The 21,646-nt window shown below is 42.0% G+C and overlaps 2 protein-coding genes across 2 annotated transcripts in view; both read left to right on the top strand.

Moving 5' to 3' along the window:
* Positions 1–21,646, top strand: part of VWA8 (von Willebrand factor A domain containing 8) — a 392,083-nt gene that overhangs the window by 8,263 nt on the left and 362,174 nt on the right. Inside the window, exon 2 of the mRNA XM_047755719.1 lies at positions 8,733–8,810. Within this exon, the coding sequence (XP_047611675.1) occupies positions 8,733–8,810 (78 nt within the window). The remainder of the gene's footprint in view (positions 1–8,732; positions 8,811–21,646) is intronic.
* Positions 6,118–6,492, top strand: LOC125113183 (60S acidic ribosomal protein P1-like). The gene has a single exon (XM_047755721.1). It carries the CDS (start codon positions 6,133–6,135, stop codon positions 6,475–6,477), a length of 345 nt encoding a protein of 114 aa, XP_047611677.1. The 5' UTR covers positions 6,118–6,132; the 3' UTR covers positions 6,478–6,492.

Here is a 21,646-nt window from a genome sequence, read left to right on the forward strand (position 1 = left end):
TTTAACCTTCCATTTAAATGTTATAAATATTAACATTTAAAACAAAAAATTGTTCCAACACTCTTAGAGTATATCTTTCAAATGTGTCAACTGAAAAAACAAATGCACAACTTAGAAGTTGAGAGTTATGTTTTATTCCAGGAACTTTCTGAGGATTTAAACCAGCATCTCAGATAATCTGAGAGACTGCCCCAAAGAGGCAAGTGAGGGAGTTTACTTCTTGGCTCAGTGGTTAGCGATCCGACTAGTATCCATAAGGACGCAGGTTCTATCCCTGGCCTCTCTCAGTGGGTTAAGAATCTGGCGTTGCTATGAGCTGTGGTGTAGGCCAACAGCTGTAGCTCCAACTGGACCCCTAGCCTGGGAACCTTCATATGCAGTGGGTGCGGCCCTGAAAAGAAAAAAAAAAAGGGCAAGTGGGGAGCCAGGATATATAGGAGTTTTTGGAGGAAGACTAAGTAGAACATCAAAAGATTACTATTAACTAGAGAAAACCAGATAGCTCAAGGAATTTAGTGCTTTTCAAAGTATGGGAAATGCATATTCTAGGCTCATTGAAATCGTTCCTTTGATATGCAGCTCAGCTAAGTGGGGCCAGCATCCTGTGCTTTCTCATCCTGAGTCCCCTTGGGGTGCAGCGTCAGGGGTGGCTGCAGGGGCAGATGTTGTTTCCACCCTGATTTCCCTCTGGGCGCACCCCTGGGGCGGCTCTAATATGATGGCTTGATGGCCACAGCCTCCTTTGTTTACTGAGAAGGGAGGCAGTATTTTAGTTCACAGTCCCTCCCTTTGGTCTGAAATTTGACCAGTGTTTGGAAGACATTCCTTAAACTTCTGTCCCAGGTTACTAGGAATGCTGACTCCTAGGTCAGGGGAAGATTCTTGTTGATATGTCACTGCAGGTGCTAATTTCTGGATTAGGCCCTGTTGATAATTTAAAACTTCTCTGGATCTTCTGTCATACTGTTCTTTTATGATCCAAGAGATGTTTTCCCTTGTTGCTTCCACCCATATCTGGAATCACACTATTATAGTTATTCTATACGAGTCATGAATGTGATCTATTTCCTCAAGATGTTTAGCCATTATCAATTTTATGGGAGACCTGGTTATTCATCGGGTAATGTAAGAGACAACAATCTTTATTATAGATATTTTTTGATAAATATGTCTATTTTATGACAACTAGTAACATTGACAGAGTCATAGTGCCGCAGGGAGACACAAAGCACAAACAATTTGGAAACAATTACCGGTTAAAACAATGATTAGTATAACTAGTTGTAATCAGGTTGCAAAAAAAACATCAAGCACACAGGAGAGCAAGCTGGGGAAGCCAAATTCTGGAAAGACCAGGTAGAATGTAAAAGAGAAATGTTTCATCTTTGCTTACAAAGGTGTACTTTATTGACTTGCTCTAGGTCAGAGTGTAAGAGGAAAAGTTTTTCTGGAAAATAAAGCTTACCTCCCCCCCCAAAAGTTCATAAAGTTATGAATAATATTTATCAGTTCATTTAGTCCCATGTAATTAATTCCTGTTAATCTGGATGAAATCATCAGGTTTTCTTTTATTTTTTTTTAAATTACTCAGTGTATTTTATTACATTTATAGTTGTACAACGATCATCACAACCCAGTTTCATAGCATTTCCATCCCAAAGTCATCAGGTTTTCCATTGGAGTTTTGTCATTTGTTACCCAGTTCAGTGGTATCATCTGAAAGCTTTCAGATACTTACATTTATTTAAAAAGTCCTTTTTATGATCTTTTTTTCTTTTTTGCTTTTTAGGGTTGAATCCTCGGCATATGAAAGTTGCCAGGCTAGGGGTCAAATTGGAGCTGTAGCTAAGGCCTATGCCACAGCCACAGCCACTCGGAATCCCAGCTGAGTCTTTGACCTACACCACTGAGTAGGATTCTTAACCCAGTGAGCGAGGCCAGGGATTGAACCTTCATCCTCATGGATGCTAGTTTGGTTCGTAACCCACTGAGCCACGACGGGAACTCCGTGAGTCTTCTTGAGGATCTTCATTTTGTAAAAGCATCAATGTAAAATAATGATTATCTAAAGGACACTTAAAATGTCATGGTTAATGATTTGTTCACAATGTAACTGGCAAGAAACTTGGATATTTCTGTGATATATATAACATTTAAGATAATAACTAGAATCATGACTGATAACATATTAGGGCATATCAGATTTTAGAGATTCCATATAAATTTTCGAATATCTATATTAAGACATTTGGAATATGTATCTATATTCTATAATCTAAAGGTCATCTTCAATCAATTGACAATGTGTCTTGAGTAATTTAACATACCAAGGAAGCTTAGTTAGTTTAACATTCCTCTCCGAGAAGTCTCAGGGTTCTTTCAAAGCATCCCAGAGTTAGCTGAAGACTAAAAGAACTTAAGTTAGATTTTGGTATTTGGGAAGTTTATTAAAAATATCAAAAATATTTAAAAACACAACAGGATCACAGATGGTCACTGTGAAACAATCCTTATTGATTTAACCAAAGTCATAAAAGATTTCAAAAAAAAGAAAATACAGATCACTTAAGGGCACAGAAACTCACACAATCTGTTATCGAAGGCAGTACTCCAAGTAAACTTTGTTCTCTTAATAGAGAAAATTAAATCTAGTCTTGCACCATCTTTGCTTTTAACAACAAAATTCACTGACTCAATTAACTTCAGTCTGAACCTACCTAATCCTGACCATCCGCAAACCTTCCATCACTTTCTGTAGCCATATTGGTTTGTTCCTTATTTTTTCCATCCGGAAACAACCAGCTCTAAGACAAACTTTCTTTTCCCTTAATAAAATGCCATTCCGTTTTTATTTATGTAAGGGGGACTGTGGTAGAAATCATGATATTATTTTATTAAATGTATAATGAACTTTGTTTATGGCCCTTAGAAACAATTAAATGGAAATCATATATAAAAATCAGAAATAAATACATGCATTTCTTTTAGACCTCATGATCCATCTTTGACATTGCATTTAGTGAAACTGAAAACTGGTTCCAAAGCTAGTATGTAACCTTTTCATCATAAGAGTAAGGAATTAGCATTTATTTATTTATTTATCGTCTTTTTAGAGCCGCACGCAAGGGATATGGAGGGACCCAGGCTAGGGGTTGAATCAGAGCTGTGGCCACTGGCCTACGCCAGAGCCGCAGCAACACGGGATCCGAGCCGTGTCTGCAACCTACACCACAGCTCACGGCAACGCCGGATCCTTAACCCACTGAGCAAGGCCAGGGATCAAACCTGCAACCTCATGGTTCCTAGTTGGATTCGTTAACCACTGAGCCACGACGGGAACTCCACTGCCTGATTTCTTAATGAGTCGACTTTCCCTTGTGATTTCTTCTTTGGATTTTTTGGAAGCATGTTGCTTGATTTCCAAATGTTTAGAGATACTCCAGTTATTTTTTCTGTTATTGAGTTTTAGTTTAATTCTGTTTTGATCAAAAAGCATATTTTGCATGATTTCCATCCTTTGAAATTTAAGCCTTGCATTATGGTCCATTCTCAGATCTAGTTTGGTGAAGGTTTCATGTGCATTTAAAAATAACATCCATTCTGCGGAGTTCCTGCTGTGGCGCAGCAGAAACGAATCCAACTAGTATCCATGAGGATTCAGGTTGGATCCCTGGCCTCACTCAGTGGGTTAAGGATCTGGCATTGCTGTGAGCTGTGGTGTAAAACACAGACACGGCTCGGATCCCATGTTGCTGAAGCTGTGGCATAGGCTGGCAGCTGCAGCTTTGATTTAACCCCAAGCCTGGGAACTTCCATATGCTGTGGGTGTGGCCTTAAAAAAAAAAAAAAAAGAATATGTATTCTTCATGGTAATTTAGGTTGAGTGGTTAATAATGTTTTCAGATCTTTATTTCTACATTTGGTCTTGGCCAAAAGGCCAAGAAGTGACTGCCCTTATTTCTATTTCCTTCTTTTTTTTTCCCCCCCTTCTCTCTGTCACTTCCTGAGAGAATATATGTATATATTAAAATATCCAAGAGTTCCCCTCATGGCGCAGTGGTTAATGAATCCAACTAGGAACCATGAGGCTGCAGGTTCGGTCCCTGCCCTTGCTCAGTGGGTTAACAATCCGGCGTTGCCGTGAGCTGTGGTGTAGGTTGCAGATGTGGCTCGGATCCCGCGTTGCTGTGGCTCTGGCGTAGGCCGGTGGCTACAGCTCCAATTCAACCCCTAGCCTGGGAACCTCCATATGCCACAGGAGCGGCCCAAGAAATAGCAAAAAGCCAAAAAAAAAAAAAAAATCCAGAGAGGATTTTGAATTTTTGTCTTCCTACTTTTAGTTCTGTCTGGTTTTGCTTCATGTTTATTCCCCAGCTCCTTCTTTGCCAGGCGCCAGCGTGGGTTTGCTGTGTTCCCTCACAAAGACTCACGGCTCCTCTCAGAAGTTGTTCTAAATACACCCACCCTCTCTGCTTGCTCTCCCCTTGCCCTTTGAGGTGTAGTGGTGGTAATGGCTTTCTACGATTGCTAGTCCCAGGGTACTGCACCATCCTTAGTGGTTTTCCTAAACTCGCCCACGTCTTCGTAAAGGATTCCTTTATTATGCTCTCCTTACTCACTCAATTTGACAGTACCATCAGTTCCTTGCTGGCGCCTTAATTAATAATGGACATATTTAGGAAAAGCCTTTCAGTCAGTACGAAAATCCAGAACCAAAGCCTCAAATGAAGATATGATACTGATACTCTCAAGAGACTGGTGTGGGTGGCAGAATAAGTGAGGAAGACACCAGTGGGAGACAAGCTCAGAAAGGAAATGGGGGAGTCGGATCAGAAACGGCCTTTTAGGGAGTTCCCATTGTGGCTCAGTGGTAATGAACCCAACTAGTATCCATGAGGACACGGGTTCGATCCCTGGCCTTGCTGAGTGGGCTAAGGATCTGGCGTTGCCGTGAGCTGTGGCATAGGTTGCAGACGCAAACATGGATCCTGTGTTGCTGTGGCTGTGGTGTAGGCCAGCAGCTGTAGCTCTGATTCGACCCCTAGCCTGGGAATTTCCATATACTGTGGGTGCAGCCCTAAAAAGACCAAAAAAAAAAAAAAAGAAAGAAAAGAAAAAGAAAAGAAATAGCCTTTCAGGCCATTGCAAAGATGAGCGTTGAGCCGAGGACTAGCACTCCTTGATTCCTGTTTTCTTCTGATCACTGTGGCTGCTCTGTTGAGAATAAACTGGGGTGCAAGGTCTGAGACAGGAAATCCATAAGGAGTTGAGCGATCATGCTATTTAAATGAGAAAATGAATTGAAGTAGTAACCCCCTAGCTGGCGTGGGTCAGCATTGTGGCAGGCAGGGGATACAGTGAGAAGTGGGCAATTCTAGGTATGTCTTTACGTTAGAGTCAGTCCAATTTTCTGATGGGCTATCTGAGAGAAAGTTTAAGAATGGCTATAAGATTTCTGGGTCTGAGAAGCTGGAAGGATTAAATTGCCATTAGCAGACCTGGAGAATACTGTGGATGGAGCATATTTTGGGAGAAAGATCAGAAGTTCAGTTTGGAATATGTCAACTTTAGGCTGACTCTTAGGCATCTCAGAGTCTATTGGTATTCATGCTTGGGGTTCTGTGGTCTGGATTCGAGATATAAATTTGGGAGCAAATAATATATGAGTTGCACTTAAAGGTATAACTGGGAGTCCCCATTGTGGCTCAGTGGTTAATGAACCCGACTAGGAACCATGTGGTTGTGGGTTTGATCCCTGGCCTTGCTCAGTGGCGTTGCCGTGAGCTGTGGTGTAGGTTGCAGACATGGCTCGGATCCTGTGTTGCTGTGGCTGTGGTGTAGGCTGGCAGCTAGAGCTCCAGTTCGACCCCTAGCCTGGGAACCTCCATATGCCGCAAGTGCGGCCCTAGAAAAAGACAAAAAAGACCAAAGAAAGAAAGAAAGAAAGAGGCATAACTGGATGAGCTCAGCAAGGAGAGGTTATAGATGGAAAAGCACCCTTTCCTCGGCTGCTGCTAAGGTCCTTCCAAGGAAGCTAAGGCCACGTTGGGATGAGCCCTCACTTCATCTGGCGACTAGCACCGAGCCTGGCAGACCCCACATAGCATTTGTCCGTACTGTGGCATCCACACCATGGCCTCCGTCTCAGAGCTCGCCTGCATCTATTCTGCCCTCATCCTGCACGACGATGAGGTGAAGGTCATGGAGGATGAGATCAATGCCCTCATTAAAGCAGCAGGTGTGAATGTTGAGCCATTCTGGCCAGGCTTGTTTGCAAAGGCTCTGGCCAGTGTCAACATCGGAAGCCTCATCTGCAATGTGGGGGCTGAGGGACCTGCCCCAGCAGCTGGGGCTGCACCAGCAGGAGGTCCCGCCCCAGCCACCGCTGCTGCCCCAGCTGAGGAGAAGGAAGTAGAAGCGAAGAAAGAAGAATCTGAGGAGTCTGATGATGATATGGGCTTTGGTCTTTTTGACTAAACTTCTATAACACATTCAGTAATAAAAAGCTGAGCTATTTGCTGAAAAAAAAGAAAAAGAAAAAGAAAAGCAAAGAGGCCAGAACTGGTCTCCTTACCCACTGTTAAGAAGTTGAGGAGGGGAGTTCCTGTCGTGGCGCAGTGGTTAACGAATCCGACTAGGAACCGTGAGGTTGCAGGTTCGATCCCTGGCCTTGCTCAGTGGGTTAACAATCCGGCATTGCCATGAGCTGTGGTATAGTTAGCAGATTGGCTTGGATCCCACATTGCTGTGGCTCTGGCGTAGGCCAGTGTCTACAGCCCCGACTGGACCCCTAACCTGGGAACCTCCATGTGCCATGGGAGCAGCCCTAGAAAAAGCAAAAAGACAGGAAAAAAAGAAGAAGAAGAAGAAGAAGTTGAAGAGGGAGTTTCCGTTGTGGTACAGTGGAAACGAATCTGACTGGTATCCATGAGGATGTGGGTTCGATCCCTGGCCTTGCTCAGTAGCTTGGGGATCTGACATTGCTATGAGCTGTGGTGTAGGCAGTTCTGATTTGACCCCTGGCCTGGGAACTTCCATATGCCATGGGTGAGGCCCTAAAGAGCCGAAGAAAGAAAAAACCTTGAGAAGAAGAGGAAGGAAAGGCAAAGAAGACTTGAGTTGTAATGGGATAGGAGGGGAAGAGAAGAGGTGAGGGGGCCAGGAGGAGAGAGGAAGAGAGCGAGAGAGTGGTGGCATCCTTGTTGTGTGGGTTGTGATTGGAGGTAGAGCTCTGACTCCATACCAGAAATCACAGGGATCAGTGCTTCCCACTACCTGTACCCAGCCGGCCAGCTAGACTGTGGGTGATGGCGTAGGGTTGATCTAAATGGCTCTGCCCATGACTTTGACTCATGAGGGAGTTACGCAAAGACTGGGGGAATGGTTTGCCTATGGCAATGTCCCTGTCATTAGAAGATGCCTCTGATGACTTGAGACTAAGATGAAGAAGTATGACTTCCGCATCTTAAGACAGTGTTTTTCCAACTTTACGACAGATTTGAAAAATATCAAAATAAAATGGGGGAAGACGTCATCTTCTGACCACAGTGGCCTGTGGTGTGGATCTAGTGGTGCCCGGGCTGGTATCCCAGTGAGTTTATCCTGGGCTGTGATTTTCACTCCTCTTCCTGTCGTTTTCCCTAACATACTGTGAACCAGTTCCTGAGCCTAGGTCTCTTCATAACAGGTTCGTGGTTCCTGTGAACTATGTCCTAGGTAATATTTCAAATTTCTGTAACAGATACTCCAGTGTCCGTGTACTAAGCTAGTCTGAGATGCAGTTTCTGTTCCAGCAGTTACATGAACTAGCTGACAGGAACCATGGGTTACTTAGAGTCAAGACTGAATGAAATAACATAAGTAAATGCGTCTATAACAATATTTGCCAAGCAGCCAGTACTCAATAAGTATTGGCTGATGTCTAGACTAATTCAGAGGAAAATTCCTTTGATTTCCACGCTACATGCCCATGCTCAAAACTGGTAATGTCGAAAGATGCTTTTTGTGCAGTTACATTTCTTCTACGTGTTTTTGAGCCCTTCCCAAGTGAAGTTCCAGGTGCAGGTGGGATCAGCGTGTCTATTTTGCTGTGGGAACGAACAAAGCAGAGATTGTTTGGTTCAGTCCAGCTACTTGAAAAAAATTAGAACCGTGTAGAAGTGACTGAGCGCTTTCACTCTCTTTTGCTTGTTTCATGTAGGAATTCTTGGCATATGTGCTCCTGGGGCTTTGCTCTTTTGATGTGCCTGGACATGTTGAATTTGAGGGTTAGGTTGCCAGAGAGCTTGAAGTTGTCGGTAATAAAAATAACAACCTATAAAGATGTAGAAATGCTGCAAATACATGTCAAAGATCTCACCTTATGGATGTTTTGGATGATCTTATTGTTGTATTGTTGACTTCATTAGGATTGCTCTTAATGAGGGAATAAAGGTGGTTCCTATATTTTACTGTATTTAACTTTTTTTTTTTTTTGCTAAAAAGGCATTTAAAATGTGAATTTCACGGATGCTTCACTTCTCCTTTATATATATACAACTCACATTATGGGTACCAGTTTTTAGAGCATAGTGTCTAATGTAGACAGGTGTGTCTACGGTGCCTGACACAGACAGATTTGTGTTACACACATCCCTCGCTGCAGGTCAGGAGAATCATTGCTGCAAAAGGCAGAGGGTGTTGCTTTCTCACTTGTCTCTTGTAACTGTTGTGTTTCTTTATTCTCTTTTTAGGTGATACAGTTAATATTGGCGATGTATGCTACAGGGTGAAAACCCCTAAGAGCCCGGAGCTTGTGCCACAGAACTACAGTAAGAAAGAGTCATTTATTTGTGAACTTATCCCTTTGTATCCCTTCACCCATGAATATTTACATAAATATTCAGTAAAATATTTCCTTTTCCACATACTGCTGTTTTAACTGGAATAGCATTCACGTTTAATAACGTGCACAGATCTGGAGTTCCCGTCGTGGCGCAGTGGTTAACGAATCCGACTAGGAACCATGAGGTTGCGGGTTCGGTCCCTGCCCTTGCTCAGTGGGTTAAGGATCCGGTGTTGCTGTGAGCTGTGGTGTAGGTTGCAGACGCGGCTCGGATCCCGCGTTGCTGTGGCTCTGGCGTAGGCCGGTGGCTACAGCTCCGATTAGACCCCTAGCCTGGGAACCTCCATATGCTGCGGGAGCGGCCCAAAGAAATAGCAAAAAAAAAACAAAAGACAAAAAAAAATAACATGCACAGATCTCAAGCATTCACTCTGGCTAGTTCTGATGATTTTGTAGATCTGTATAACCACCAAGATTGCTGTCATCACCTCTGAATGTTCTCTTGTGCCCTTTCCCCTGCTCTGGAAGCCACTGTTCTCTTCTGCCATGGTAGATGAGTTTTACCTGTTCTTCATCTTTGTATAAATAGAACTGTGTATTATAGATTTGTGTGTGTGTGTGCGTGTGTGTTTATTTGGTTTCTTTCCATCAAGATAATAATTTTGAGGTTCATCCATATTCCTGTCCTCGTCCGCTTGTTTCTCATCGCTGATTCATACTCGATTGTATAAAGACACCATCATTTATTTGTTCTCCTGTTGATGGACATTTGGATGGTTTCCATTTTTGGCCCGTTATGAAGGCACAGTGAACATTCCTGGACAAGTCTTGTGGTCAGAAGTTTTCACTTATCTTAAGTAAATGACCAGGAGTTGCTGCGTCAAAGGGTGGATGCATGTTTAACTTTATTTAACACGGCCAAACAGGTCTCCAAAGGAGCTGTGCTATTTACCCTTTGACCAACTGCAATGCTCCACATCCTCGCCAACCTTGGTATTTCTATCTTTTTGATTTTATTCATTCTACTAGATGTAAAATGGTAGCTCCTCACGGTTTTTGGTTTTACAACAGTTTTATTGAAATCTAATTCATATACCATAAAATTCACCTTTTTTTTTTTTCGTCTTTTTTGCCATTTGTTGGGCTGCTTCTGCGGCATATGGAGGTTCCCAGGCTAGGGGTCTAATCGGAGCTGTAGCCATCGGCCTACACCAGAGCCACAGCAACGTGGGATCCGAGCCTCATCTGCAACCTACACCATAGCTCACGGCAACGCCCGATCCTTGACCCACTGAGCAAGGCCAGGGATCGAACCCTCAACCTCATGGTTCCTAGTCGGATTCATTAACCACTGCGCCATGATGGGAACTCCCTAAAATTCACCTTTTTGAAGTGCATAACTCTGTGGTTTTTAATATATGCACAGAGTTGTGCAACCATGCCACTATCTAACTTTAGAACATTTTCCTCAAGCCGAAAAGAAATCTCATACCCATCAATGCTCATTCCATTTCTTCCTCCTCCTCTTCCCCTCAACCCTTCCCCCATTCTTTGGCAGTCATTAAGATATTTTCTGTTTCCATGTTCCTATTCTGAACATTTCATATAAGAGGGATCATGTAATATGTGGCCTCTGTGTTTGACTTACCTCACTTCTCTCTCTTTTTTTTTTTTTGGCATTTTCTAGGGCCGCACCCATGGCATATGGAGGTTCCCAGGCTAGGGGTAGGAGTCGAATCAGAGCTGTAGCTGCCAGCCTATGCCACAGCCACAGCCACAGCAACACCAGATCCAAGCCCTGTCTGTGACCTAACACCACAGCTCACGGCAACACTGGATCCTTAACCCACTGAGTGAGGCCAGGGATCGAACCAGCATCCTCATGGTTCCTAGTCGGATTCGTTAACCACTGAGCCATGACGGGAAAGCCACTTCTCATATGTTTTCAAGATTCGTCCATGTTGTCGTAGGTATCAGCGCTTCGTTTCTTTTTATGGCTACATAATGTTCCATTGTATGGATATACCATTTTGTTTATTTACTCATTATTTTGGGGATATTATGAATAATGTTGCCATGAACATTCATATACAAGTTTTTGTACGGACATATGTTTTCAATTTTCTTGAATATGTACCTAGGAGTAGAATCGTGAAGTTATATGGTACCACTACGTTTAACATTTTCAGGGATTATCAACCTGTTTCCCAAAGAGGCTGTACCATTTTCCATTCCCACTGGCAATGTATGAGAGTTCCAGTTTCTCCATTTCTTCACCAAGATTTACTATTGTCTGTCTTTTTGGTTGTAGCCATCTTCAGGCGTATGATGTAATATCTCATTATTGTTTTGGTTGGCATTTCTCTAATGACTCTCAGTCATTTCATTCCTCAAAATCTTGTCAATTCTTTTCTCAAAATTCCTTAAAGGACTCTCAAATAACTTAGCAACAAAAGATGAGTCCTTACCTTTCATGATCTAGACAGCCTCATCCCCTGTCCCTGTCCTTCCCTTATTCTATGTTTCGGTCATTTTGCACAATAATAATTTTTTTTTGTTCTGGATTCTTTCAGTAGACTGTGTATTCCTTAAGGGAGAATATCTCCCTTTCATCCAACACAAATTTCTATTGATTCTACCTTTTAAATGGTTCTGCAATCTGTCCTCTCCACTCTGTACCATTTTTCTTTGACTGCATATTTTTTGAGGTATTTTCTTAGTGGTGACTCTAGGAATTATAATTAACATTTTAACTTAAAACAAACTTGTTCAGATTAACACCAACTTAATTCCAATAGTATACAAAGATTGCTCCCATATAGCTCTTGTTTCCTTCTACTCCCTTTGTACTATTATTGTCCTGTAAGTTATATCTTTATATAGTAACATTCTAGTGGCACAGTTTTATAATTATCATTTTATGAAGTTGTCTTTTAAATCCGATGGAAGAAAAGAGTTACAAACAAAAACGTTTATGTATTTTTTTACATTTACATATGTAGTGAGCTTTGCTGCTCTGCTGTTTCTTTGTGTAGATTTGCGTTGTTGTCTAGTAGGCTTTCATTTCAGCCTGAAGAGAAGACTCCCTTTAGTATTTCTTTTCTTTTCCTTTGCTTTTTAGGACTGTACCCGTGGCATATGGCGGTTCCCTGGCGAGGGGTCAAATCAGAGCTGTAGCCGCCAGCCTACGCCAGAGCCACAGCCATGCAGGATCCGAGCCGCGTCTGCAACCTCCACCACAGCTCACGGCAATGCCGGATCCTTAACCCACTGAGCGAGGCGAGGGATTGAACCCGAAACCTCATGGTCCCTGGTCAGTTTCGTCTCCATTGTGCCCCAACGGGAACTCCTGCAGTTAGTCTTCATTCTTTCTTTCCTTCTGTCTTTTGCTTTCTGGGATTCCCATTATGTGTACATTAATTTACTAGATGGTGTCACACAGGCTCTGTTGATTTTTCTTCATTCCTTTTTCTTTTTCTTAGATTGGATAACCTCAACTGACTTATCTTCAAGTTTCCTGATTATTCTATCTGCTCATATCTGCTGTTGAGCCCTTTTACTGAATTATTGCACTTACTATAATTTTCAACTTTGGAATTTTATTTTGGGGCTTTTTTATAATTTCTTTATTGATATTTTCCAGTGAGATATTATTGTCATACTTTCCTTTAATACTTCACACATAATTTCTTTTAGTTTTTTGCGCATATTTATAATAGCTGGCTTAAAGTGATCGTCTATCTCCAATATCTGGCTTCCTCAGAGACAGTTTTTTTTTCTTTTTTTGGGCCACAGCTGTGGCATATGGAAGTTCCCAGGCTAGGGGTCAAATCAGAGCTGCAGCTGCCAGCCTACCCCACAGCCACAACGATGTGGGGTCCGAGCCACCTCCGTGACCTAAATCACAGCTCACGGCAACACTAGGTCCTTAACCCACTGAGCAAGGCCAGGGATCGAACCTGCATCCTCCTGGCTATTAGTGGTTCATAACCCACTGAGCCACAATGGGAATTCCCACTCAGAGACAGATTTTATTGACTGCCCCCCCCCCCCGCCCCCCGCCGCCCCCCGTGTTTGGGCCGTACTTTTCCATTTCTTTGTGTTTATTATAAATTTCTTTGAAATTTTTTGAAAAGTAGACATATTAAATAGTATGTAATACTTCCCCCATGGTTTGTTTTTGCTTCTAGTTTGTTTAGCAACTTTCATTGACTGTTGTTTTTTTTTTTAAGTCTGTATTCTTCGTCATGTGCAGCCCATCCAGTTTGTGCTCAGTTAGCTTCATGGCCATCCAGTGACTGGACAGACATTTCTTAAATGCCCTGAGCAAATAATCACTCTCAGCCTTCACCCAGAGCCCCCTGTGTGCCTGTTCGGCATGATTTCAGTGCTTCACAGGCACCTTAAAAGTGCATCTTTGCCTTTACTTCCTGCTTGTGCGAAGCTTTGACATCAGCCAGAGGTGAGAGATTAGGCTTTTCTCAGGAATTTCCTGGTTGGGTACATAGTCCTGCACATGTGCGTCGCCTTTTACGTTTCTAGGCCTATGCTGGAGTTTTTCAAAGCCTTCTTGGGACAGCTCATTCCCAGTTTTTCCTTTTAAGTTTTTTTTTTTTTTTTAAGTTTTTTTTGGTGGATAACCAAAACTGCCTCAGGCAGCTATGATGTTAAGCAATTCTTGCTGATTTTTTTTTTGACAGATGCCTTGGCGTAGAGCTGTTTGCACACAGGAAATTCTGAATGAGTCAAATAAAGACAAATTTTAAGAAAGGATCTCTTTTAGGGAGCTGCTAGGTAGTAGGGTTGGTTCTTTGGGGATGGAGCTTTTGGAGCATTCCAACCCTATTCTGTCCCCTTCCGTGGTTGCCGGGTGGCTGATTTTCACCAGCACTGTGGTCAGTTGGTTTTTAAGATTACCACCGTCCTGGAGAGAGAAATAGGAGCAGGGCAAGTTACAACATTGCAGCGCTTAACCCTAACCCTAACCCTAACCCTTCTGACTGAGGTTCACCCATTTTTCTGGTATAAATGCTTGTTGTATTGTTGTAAGCATTTCGTTAATTTTCAGAATTCTGAAAAAATGGGTTTTGATCATTTTGGCCAGTGTTCTCATTGTTTTTAAGGAGCAGCTGGGTTGTCAGAGGTCCTTCCTCTACTCTTTCAGTGAAGTGTGTCCACTCATTGATTCTCATTGATGGGTAAAGATATTTTCCTATTGGCCATTAGTATGGCTTATGTGAAGTGTCTCTATGTTTCAAAACACACTGCCTATGTTTTCTTCTAGGAGTTTTATGGTTTCCGATCTCATGTTTAGGTCTTTAATCCATTTTGAGTTTACATATGGCTTGAGAATGGGTTCTAATTTTATTTTTTTACATGTAGCTGTCTGGTTTCCCAACACCAATTATTGAAGAGACTGTCTTTCTGTCTTTTCCACATCGTATATCTTGTCTCCTTTTTTTTTTTTGTAGATTAATTGACTTCATGTGCATGGGTTTATTTCTGAGCTCTCTCTAGTCTATTCCATTGATCTGTGGGTCTTTCTTTGTGCCAGCATCCTACCGTTTGATTGCCGTTGCTTTGCAGTATAGTCTAAAGTCAGAGGGCGAGATACCTCTAGATTTGTTCTTTCTCAAGCTTGCTTTGGCTATTGGGGTTCTTTTGTGATTCCATACAAATTTTAGGATTATTTGTTCTAGTTCAGTGAAAAATGTCATTGGTATTTTGATAGGGATGGCATTAAATCTATAGTAGTTTCTCTGAGTAGTATGGACATTTTAACAAAATGGGACTTCTCAGTAAGTTATCACACCAGCCCATATGTGGCCATTATAGGTTCGTTAACAGTTCAACCTGCTTACCCTAACACATCTATGGCAGCTTCTTCCTCCTCCTGCCATTCTGCCTGGGAAGAAGGTTAGCTGTGGGTCTCTTTGCTCCTTGAAAGGGCTCATTTCTTTCTACACTTTAGCTCATTTAGGTTTCTTTGTATCCTTATGTGTATGATAGGTTTAAAGAAACTGTGATTTTTGTAGATTAACTGGTTCATTCTGATTGTTATGCTGGAGGTAAAATTCTTTTGCAGTTCTCCTCATCCTAACCAGAAGTGAGAATCAGGAATATTTATTTTTAATCTTCATTATTTAATGGTTATGCCTAATCATATTACTGTAATAGACAATTTTTCTCTTCTGGGGGTGAGACTAATAATGTAATTTTTTATCAAGCTGTTATACTTATCTAGAGAAAAATTAACAAAATAGATCTATGACCCCTTCCTTGTCACAGGTATATGATAATTGAAAAAAGAACCCATTCATTTTCCCTGGTTTCTGGATCTTTTCTTATTATGAACATAGCTAACCTTTAAAATACACTTCAGAGGTGAGAAATAATATCCACTCTTAACAGACAATAAGAAAACTTGTGTAGTTTGCATTCTGTAGGGAAAATTATGTAGTTTGAATATTGGGTAAGGGGAAATTACGTTTAAAATTTTGTCTGTACTACTTTCTAGATGTATGTATTTTTTCCTTCCTCCCTTCTTTCTTTGTTTTCCTTCTTTGCTTTTATTTTTTAATCTATTTTTATTTTTTGCTGTTTTGCTTTTTAGGGCTGCACCTGCGGCACATGGAAGTTCCTAGGCTAGGGGTTGAATCACAGCTGCAGCTGCCAACCTACACCATAGCCACAGCAATGCAGGATTCCAGGCCATGTCTGCGACCTACACCAACCACAGCTCATGGCAATGCTGGAACCCCAACCCACTGAGCGAGGCCAGGGATCGAACCTGCATCCTCACGGATACTAATAGAGTTTGTAATCCGCTGAGCCACAATGGGAACTCTTTCCTTCTTTCTTTTTAGGTGTCTCTATTTCCATCGTCATTTAACTGCTCTAGTCTCCTTGACTATATGGGGATAATCATTTCAACCTCTTTGATATACTGTGTGGATTAAATCAAATAGCATCTGTGAAATGTATACGATAGTGCCTGGCACACAGTGCTCAATTACATGTGAGCCCCTGGGACTTCCTGTGTGGCTCACAGCATGACTGCTCAGCGTTTCTTCTACATGTGAGTCCCAGACACAATCCTTTCTCCAGTCTCCTGACTTTTGCGCCTTTTCATTTTTCCATTATCCCATGCCTGCGACACTGTTGAGTGTAGGGATTCCTAGGGGCTGGTATGACCCTGCTCAAGAGATAGGCGCAAACACATCTTCCCTCAGTCTTACCCCTAAAAAAAATGCAACTGGTGTTCCCATCGTGGCTCAGTGGAAACAAATCTAACTAGTATCCATGAAGACATGGGTTCAATCCCTGGCCTTGCTCAGTGGGTTAAGGATGCTGTGTTGCTGTGAGCTGTGGTGTAGGTCACAGACGCAGCTCAGATCCTGCAATGCTGTGGCTGTGGTGTAGGCTGGCAGCTGCAGCTCTGATGTGACCCCTAGCCTGGCAACTTCCATATGCCATGGTTGCGGCCCTAAAAAGACAAAAAAAAAAAAAGAAAAAAAGTGAGTCTGGGTATACAGCACACAGAACTCTACCCAGTATTCTGTGGTAATCTACGTGGGAAAAGAATCTGAAAGGGAATGGATGTGTGTACACGTAAAACTGCATCACTTTGCTGCACAGCAGAAATGACCACAACCTTGTACATCAGCTGTGTTCAATACAACTTAAAAAAAAAAAAGAATTTGGAATAGATGTCATCTAGATTGGACTTTGAGCTTGCCCTCAGTTGGATGGTTTGCAGGATCACAGATGGCGGTAGCCTCTTCACATAAACTTCAATTTAAAAAGATCAAACTTGGAGTTCCCATCGTGGCGCAGTGGTCAACGAATCCGACTAGGAACCATGAGGTTGCGGGTTCGGTCCCTGCCCTTGCTCAGTGAGTTAACGATCCTGCGTTGCCGTGAGCTGTGGTGTAGGTTGCAGACACGGCTCGGATCCCGCATTGCTGTGGCTCTGGCGTAGGCCGGTGGCTACAGCTCTGATTCGACCCCTAGCCTGCGAACCTCCATATGCCGCAGGAGTGGCCCAAGAAATAGCAAAAAGACAAAATAAAATAAAATAAAATAAAATAAATAAAATAAAAAGATCAAACGTAACATGTTTACCGTGTGGAAAGAATGTTGGCCTTTTCCGTCTCACCTAGAGCTGAGGCACAGTCATTGCTTGACAGGTCTCATCAGGGGCTAGCACTCTCCATCCCTTCTTCTTTTTTTTTTTTTTTTTTGCTATTTCTTGGGCCGCTCCTGCGGCCTATGGAGGTTCCCAGGCTAGGGGTCTAATCAGAGCTGCGGAGCTGTAGCTGCCGGCCTACGCCAGAGCCACAGCAACTCGGGATCCGAGCCGCGTCTGCAACCTACACCACAGCTCACAGCAACGCCGGATCCTTAACCCACTGAGCAAGGGCAGGGACCGAACCCGCAACCTCATGGTTCCTAGTCGGATTCTTAACCACTGCGCCATGACAGGAACTCCCATCCCTTCTTTTAACAACTAAGATGCCGTCCTCTCCTGTCTGGGGTCTACTGAAGTACTTTGTCATAATCGCAGACACTTAACATCATTTTGGGGAGAACATTAACAAGACTTTGCACACTGGCTTTAAGAATTAAAGGCATCTCAGCAATATCACTTACAAAACTTAGAAGCACTTGCTCTGAATGAATGTATTCTCATGCTTTGCCAATCACTGAGGGGCAATACAGTGGCTGACTGCGACCAAGTCCCAAAGTGTGAAAGGTATCTGTTTCTAAATATAGCAAAAACTTCTATATGTTGTCACCCAAATCCCTCAGGAAAAAAAAAAAAGAAAGAAAAAAAGAAAAACCCTCAACATTTTCTGGTTTACATATGTTCAATTTTTAGTATTGTTTGCATGCCTCTCTTATGTCATTATAACTTTTCATTTCTTTTGTCTTTCATTATTAGTTGCTTTCCCTTTGAACTTGGTCAGAAGAGCTTATACTGAACGCAGTTGCACGGTCTGTGCTTTGCTCTCCATTCATCATCGTTCTTACCGTATTCACCGTATAAGGACATCAAGTAGACTTATAGTTTGTATATCGAGATGACGATAGCAAAGGTTGTGCCCAGTAGTAAATTGTTACATTGCCTCTACTATCTTTCTAATGAGCGACTGTGCCATTTGTAAGAAAAAGCCTGTTGGAAGTTTGGTTAACTTGAAATAGGAAAAGTGGCCGAGCTAAGTCAACCGAAATCTCACATATTCACATAAGAATTATGTAGTGCTACATATTGATTAGACAGATAACATTATATTGCGTAATATGTTCTTATGCATCTATTTACTGTATTATGTTCAAATACTGTCTTCTTTGATCTTTTTCTCCCTCTCTCAGGGACTATTTTCAGAATGGGAAAATTCTAGTTGTTTGGCTTCACTCTTGCTATTACATGACTGATTAGAGATTATGGCTCTTGGCTATGAGAGCACTTTGAATGATTTTTTTTTTCTCTTTTGCAGTTTGATTTTATTTCATTTTATTTATTTATTTTTTTGGCTTTTTAGGGCCGCACCTGCAGCATATGGAGGTTCCCAGGCTAGGGGTCAAATCAGAGCTATAGCTGCCAGCCTACACCACAGCCACAGCAACTCGGGATCTGAGCCACATCTGCAGCCTACACCACAGCTCATGGCATCACCAGACCCTTAACCCACTGAGCAAGGCCTCATGGATACTCTTTGGGTTCGTCACCGCTGAGCCACAATGGGAACTCCTGGAGTTATTTTTTTTAAATGTATTTTTGGAATGAGGTTTTGTTGAGGTTTGACACTCCATTACCTTCCTTCCTATATTTATGCTTCCTTTTAGTTTTTTGACTTTTGGATATTTAATACTTTGAAATGAAGCATAACATGATAGACCTGTGTTAAAGAAAGGAACTTTAGCAATTATTATCCTCTCTGAAACTCATTTCATAGCCAGGAAAGTAGGACCACAAGAAAGAGGTCAGAAGACTAATTAATTTAGTAGCAAACCCAGATTTCCTGACTTACCTTTTATTTTCCTTTTATAGTCTGCCACAGTTTCTCTGGCTGCTTGCTTTCTGTCTGTCCGTCCGTCTTTCTTTCTTTCTTTCTTTCTTTCTTTCTTTCTTTCTTTCTTTCTTCTTTCTCTTTCTTTCTTTCTTTCTTTCTTCTTTTTTCTCTCTCTTTCTTTCTCTCTTTCTTTCTAGGCAAGAAATAGATTTATGAAGCTAGGATGCTTGTGAGAGATGCAAGCAGGCAGGCAGGCAAGGAGGCTCTGCCCCAGGATTAGGTGGGCTACAGTTTTATCATCCACGGGGAGTGGGGGTGTGAAAAGACTGCCTCTTCCTCTTTCTTCATGTAGTAACTCCTCCTTGTCTCCCGTAACATATGTATTTAAATATTCAAATCAGCAGAAGGGTGGGCCTCACACTCCTGCCCTTGGTCTGAGTCCGAATGCAGGCCTCATCCCAGCCACCATCCAACGACTTGAGGCAATTCTCACCCCTTTGGGCTGCTTTCCTTAGAATAAGGCCTGGGATGTAACTCTTCTAGAATTTAAAAGTGTGAAGGATTATTGAAAAATATTGAAATAATTGAGGCAGGGCTGTGCTCTATCTTTATTAACATTCTTTTTCAGCATCCTGAAAATCACTATTTTCTTTTAGTAATGAAGAAATGAAAAGTCACAATGTTGAATTCTGAACACTGATATTCATATTTAACATCTCTTTAACGGAATGGCAGAAATCCTGCCCACTGGCAGAAGCCATAGCCTGGAAGTATTCTTAAGTGGAAGTCTAAAATTCAATTAAAAATCACACAAAAGCAGTATTATCTCATCATAGCGAAATTTCTTAATTGAGATCGTGAATGTTTATATTTTACAGTCAGTTGAACTGTTTCTCTCTTCGTAGCATCAGGACCAGCAGGACATCTTGTTAGCTCTAAAATCTAGCCCAGTGCCTGGCACACAATAGGCACAGGAGTGGGGCTGTTCTTTAGTTGTTTTTTTTTTTTTTTTTAATTATCTAGGTCTTGTCACCTCCTGCCTTGACCATTCTAACTTCCACTTATCATCTCAGTCCCTAGTCTCTCACCGGCAAGTGTTGAAGTGGATAATTGAAGCTTTTTTGCCTTTTTGTATGAAAACCAATTCTCAAGGCTTAGTTGAACTTGGCAGCTGTTGAAGAGGGGTTCCTTCATGTTTTGTGCTTGAAGTTAAACCGTATTGTATCAAAGCTGGTATTTCTTCCAGGGTTTGACTTATGAAGTGCTCCAGGGTAGCAGGTTTTCAATAGATGACTTTAAGCCTGACCCCAGAGTTATATTTCTGCTTCCTTATATAATCTTCTTGTTAACAATCATTGAACCAGTTATATGGGAAGTCATTTGAGGTTTTCTGGACACACTGAACTCTTATGCAAGCAATTAGGGCCCGCAAATATTTACTGCAAGAATTATGACATCCTGCTCTTAAAGTGGTGAGTTTTGGCATAATTAACAGGATGAGAGATTTCTTTGGGTCGGAGAAAGCTTTTCTCTTTAGTTAGTAAATAGTTTTAAGAGGTTTAAGAGGAGTTCCCCTTGTGGCTCAGCGGAAATGAATCTGACTGGCATCTATGAGGATGCAGGTTTGATCCTTGGCCTCGCTTAGTGGGTTAAGGATTCGGTGTTGCCGTGAGCTGTGGTGTAGGTTGCAGGCTTGGCTCTGATCTGGCGTTGCTGTGGCTGTGATATAGGACAGTGGCTGTAACTCTGATTTGACCCTTAGCCTGGGAACCTCCAGGTGCCCTGGGTTTGGCGCTAAAAAGATGCGGGAAAAAAAAGAGGTTTAAGAAATTCATCAATGTTGTAAGTGACAGAAGAGCGTGGAAAAACTGTGTCATTTTGGTGTCAGGGTAGATAATATGGACAGTCATTGTAGCTACTTGTCAGTTTTAATGAATTTGTGACAAAGCTTACACACAAGGCTCCAGGGAATCTTACCTAAGATTCCCTTACTTAATTGGCAGTGCTTGAAAAACAATATGAGAAGCAAGGCCTCCGATCCTTAAGATTTGTCATATTTTTACTAGTGCCCTAATCGCTTCTCATTCATTACATGAGAATTTACTTTGGGAAAAGGATTTCACTTGAGATTTCTTTAGATATATTTTTAAGAATAGAGCCCTCAGAAGAAAGAGTCCCACCAACTTTTCTTTTTTCTTCATTTTTTAAAAATTATACTTGATTTACAATGTGCCAATTTCTGCTATATAGCCAAGCAACGCTGTTTACACATGTACATTCTTTTTCTCATATTATCTTCCATCATGTTCCATCACGAGTGATTGGATATAGTTCTCTGTGCCATAACACCAGGATCCCATTGCCCATCCACTCCAAATGCAACTGTTTTCATTTGCTAACCCCAGACTCCCAATCCGTCTCATTCCCCCCCCCAGCCCCACCCCCCCACACTCCTACCCCCGCCACCACCCCCACCACTGCCCCCGGCAAACTCAAGTCTGTCATCAACTTTTAAAGTTCTTCACACGCCCTGAAGCCTCTTCTGGAATCTCTGCAGCAGTCTATTCAGTGTCTCATTTTTCTTTAATCTTCCTTCTCCCAAGGACTATATTGAAGATGACTTTTTTGGGCTGTGTTTTATTGTTTTTGATTGTCTATTTAATGAGTGTTGTTGCTTTCTGCAACTTTCAATGCAGGTATAGAATTTTTGAGCTATGCAGTATGTTGCAAAGGCTTCTTCATATCTACCTGGCAATGTAACCATCGTTAATGACAGTGTTTAAATGAATTCAAGTAGTAAACCCCT

This window comes from Phacochoerus africanus, chromosome 13 (genome assembly GCF_016906955.1).
Source record: "Phacochoerus africanus isolate WHEZ1 chromosome 13, ROS_Pafr_v1, whole genome shotgun sequence".
In the NCBI taxonomy this organism is placed as follows: Eukaryota; Metazoa; Chordata; class Mammalia; order Artiodactyla; family Suidae; genus Phacochoerus; species Phacochoerus africanus.

Excerpts from the sequence above, each read along its gene's own strand:
- LOC125113183 (XM_047755721.1), top strand. The coding sequence starts at position 6,133 with ATGGCCTCCGTCTCAGAGCTCGCCTGCATCTATTCTGCCCTCATCCTG.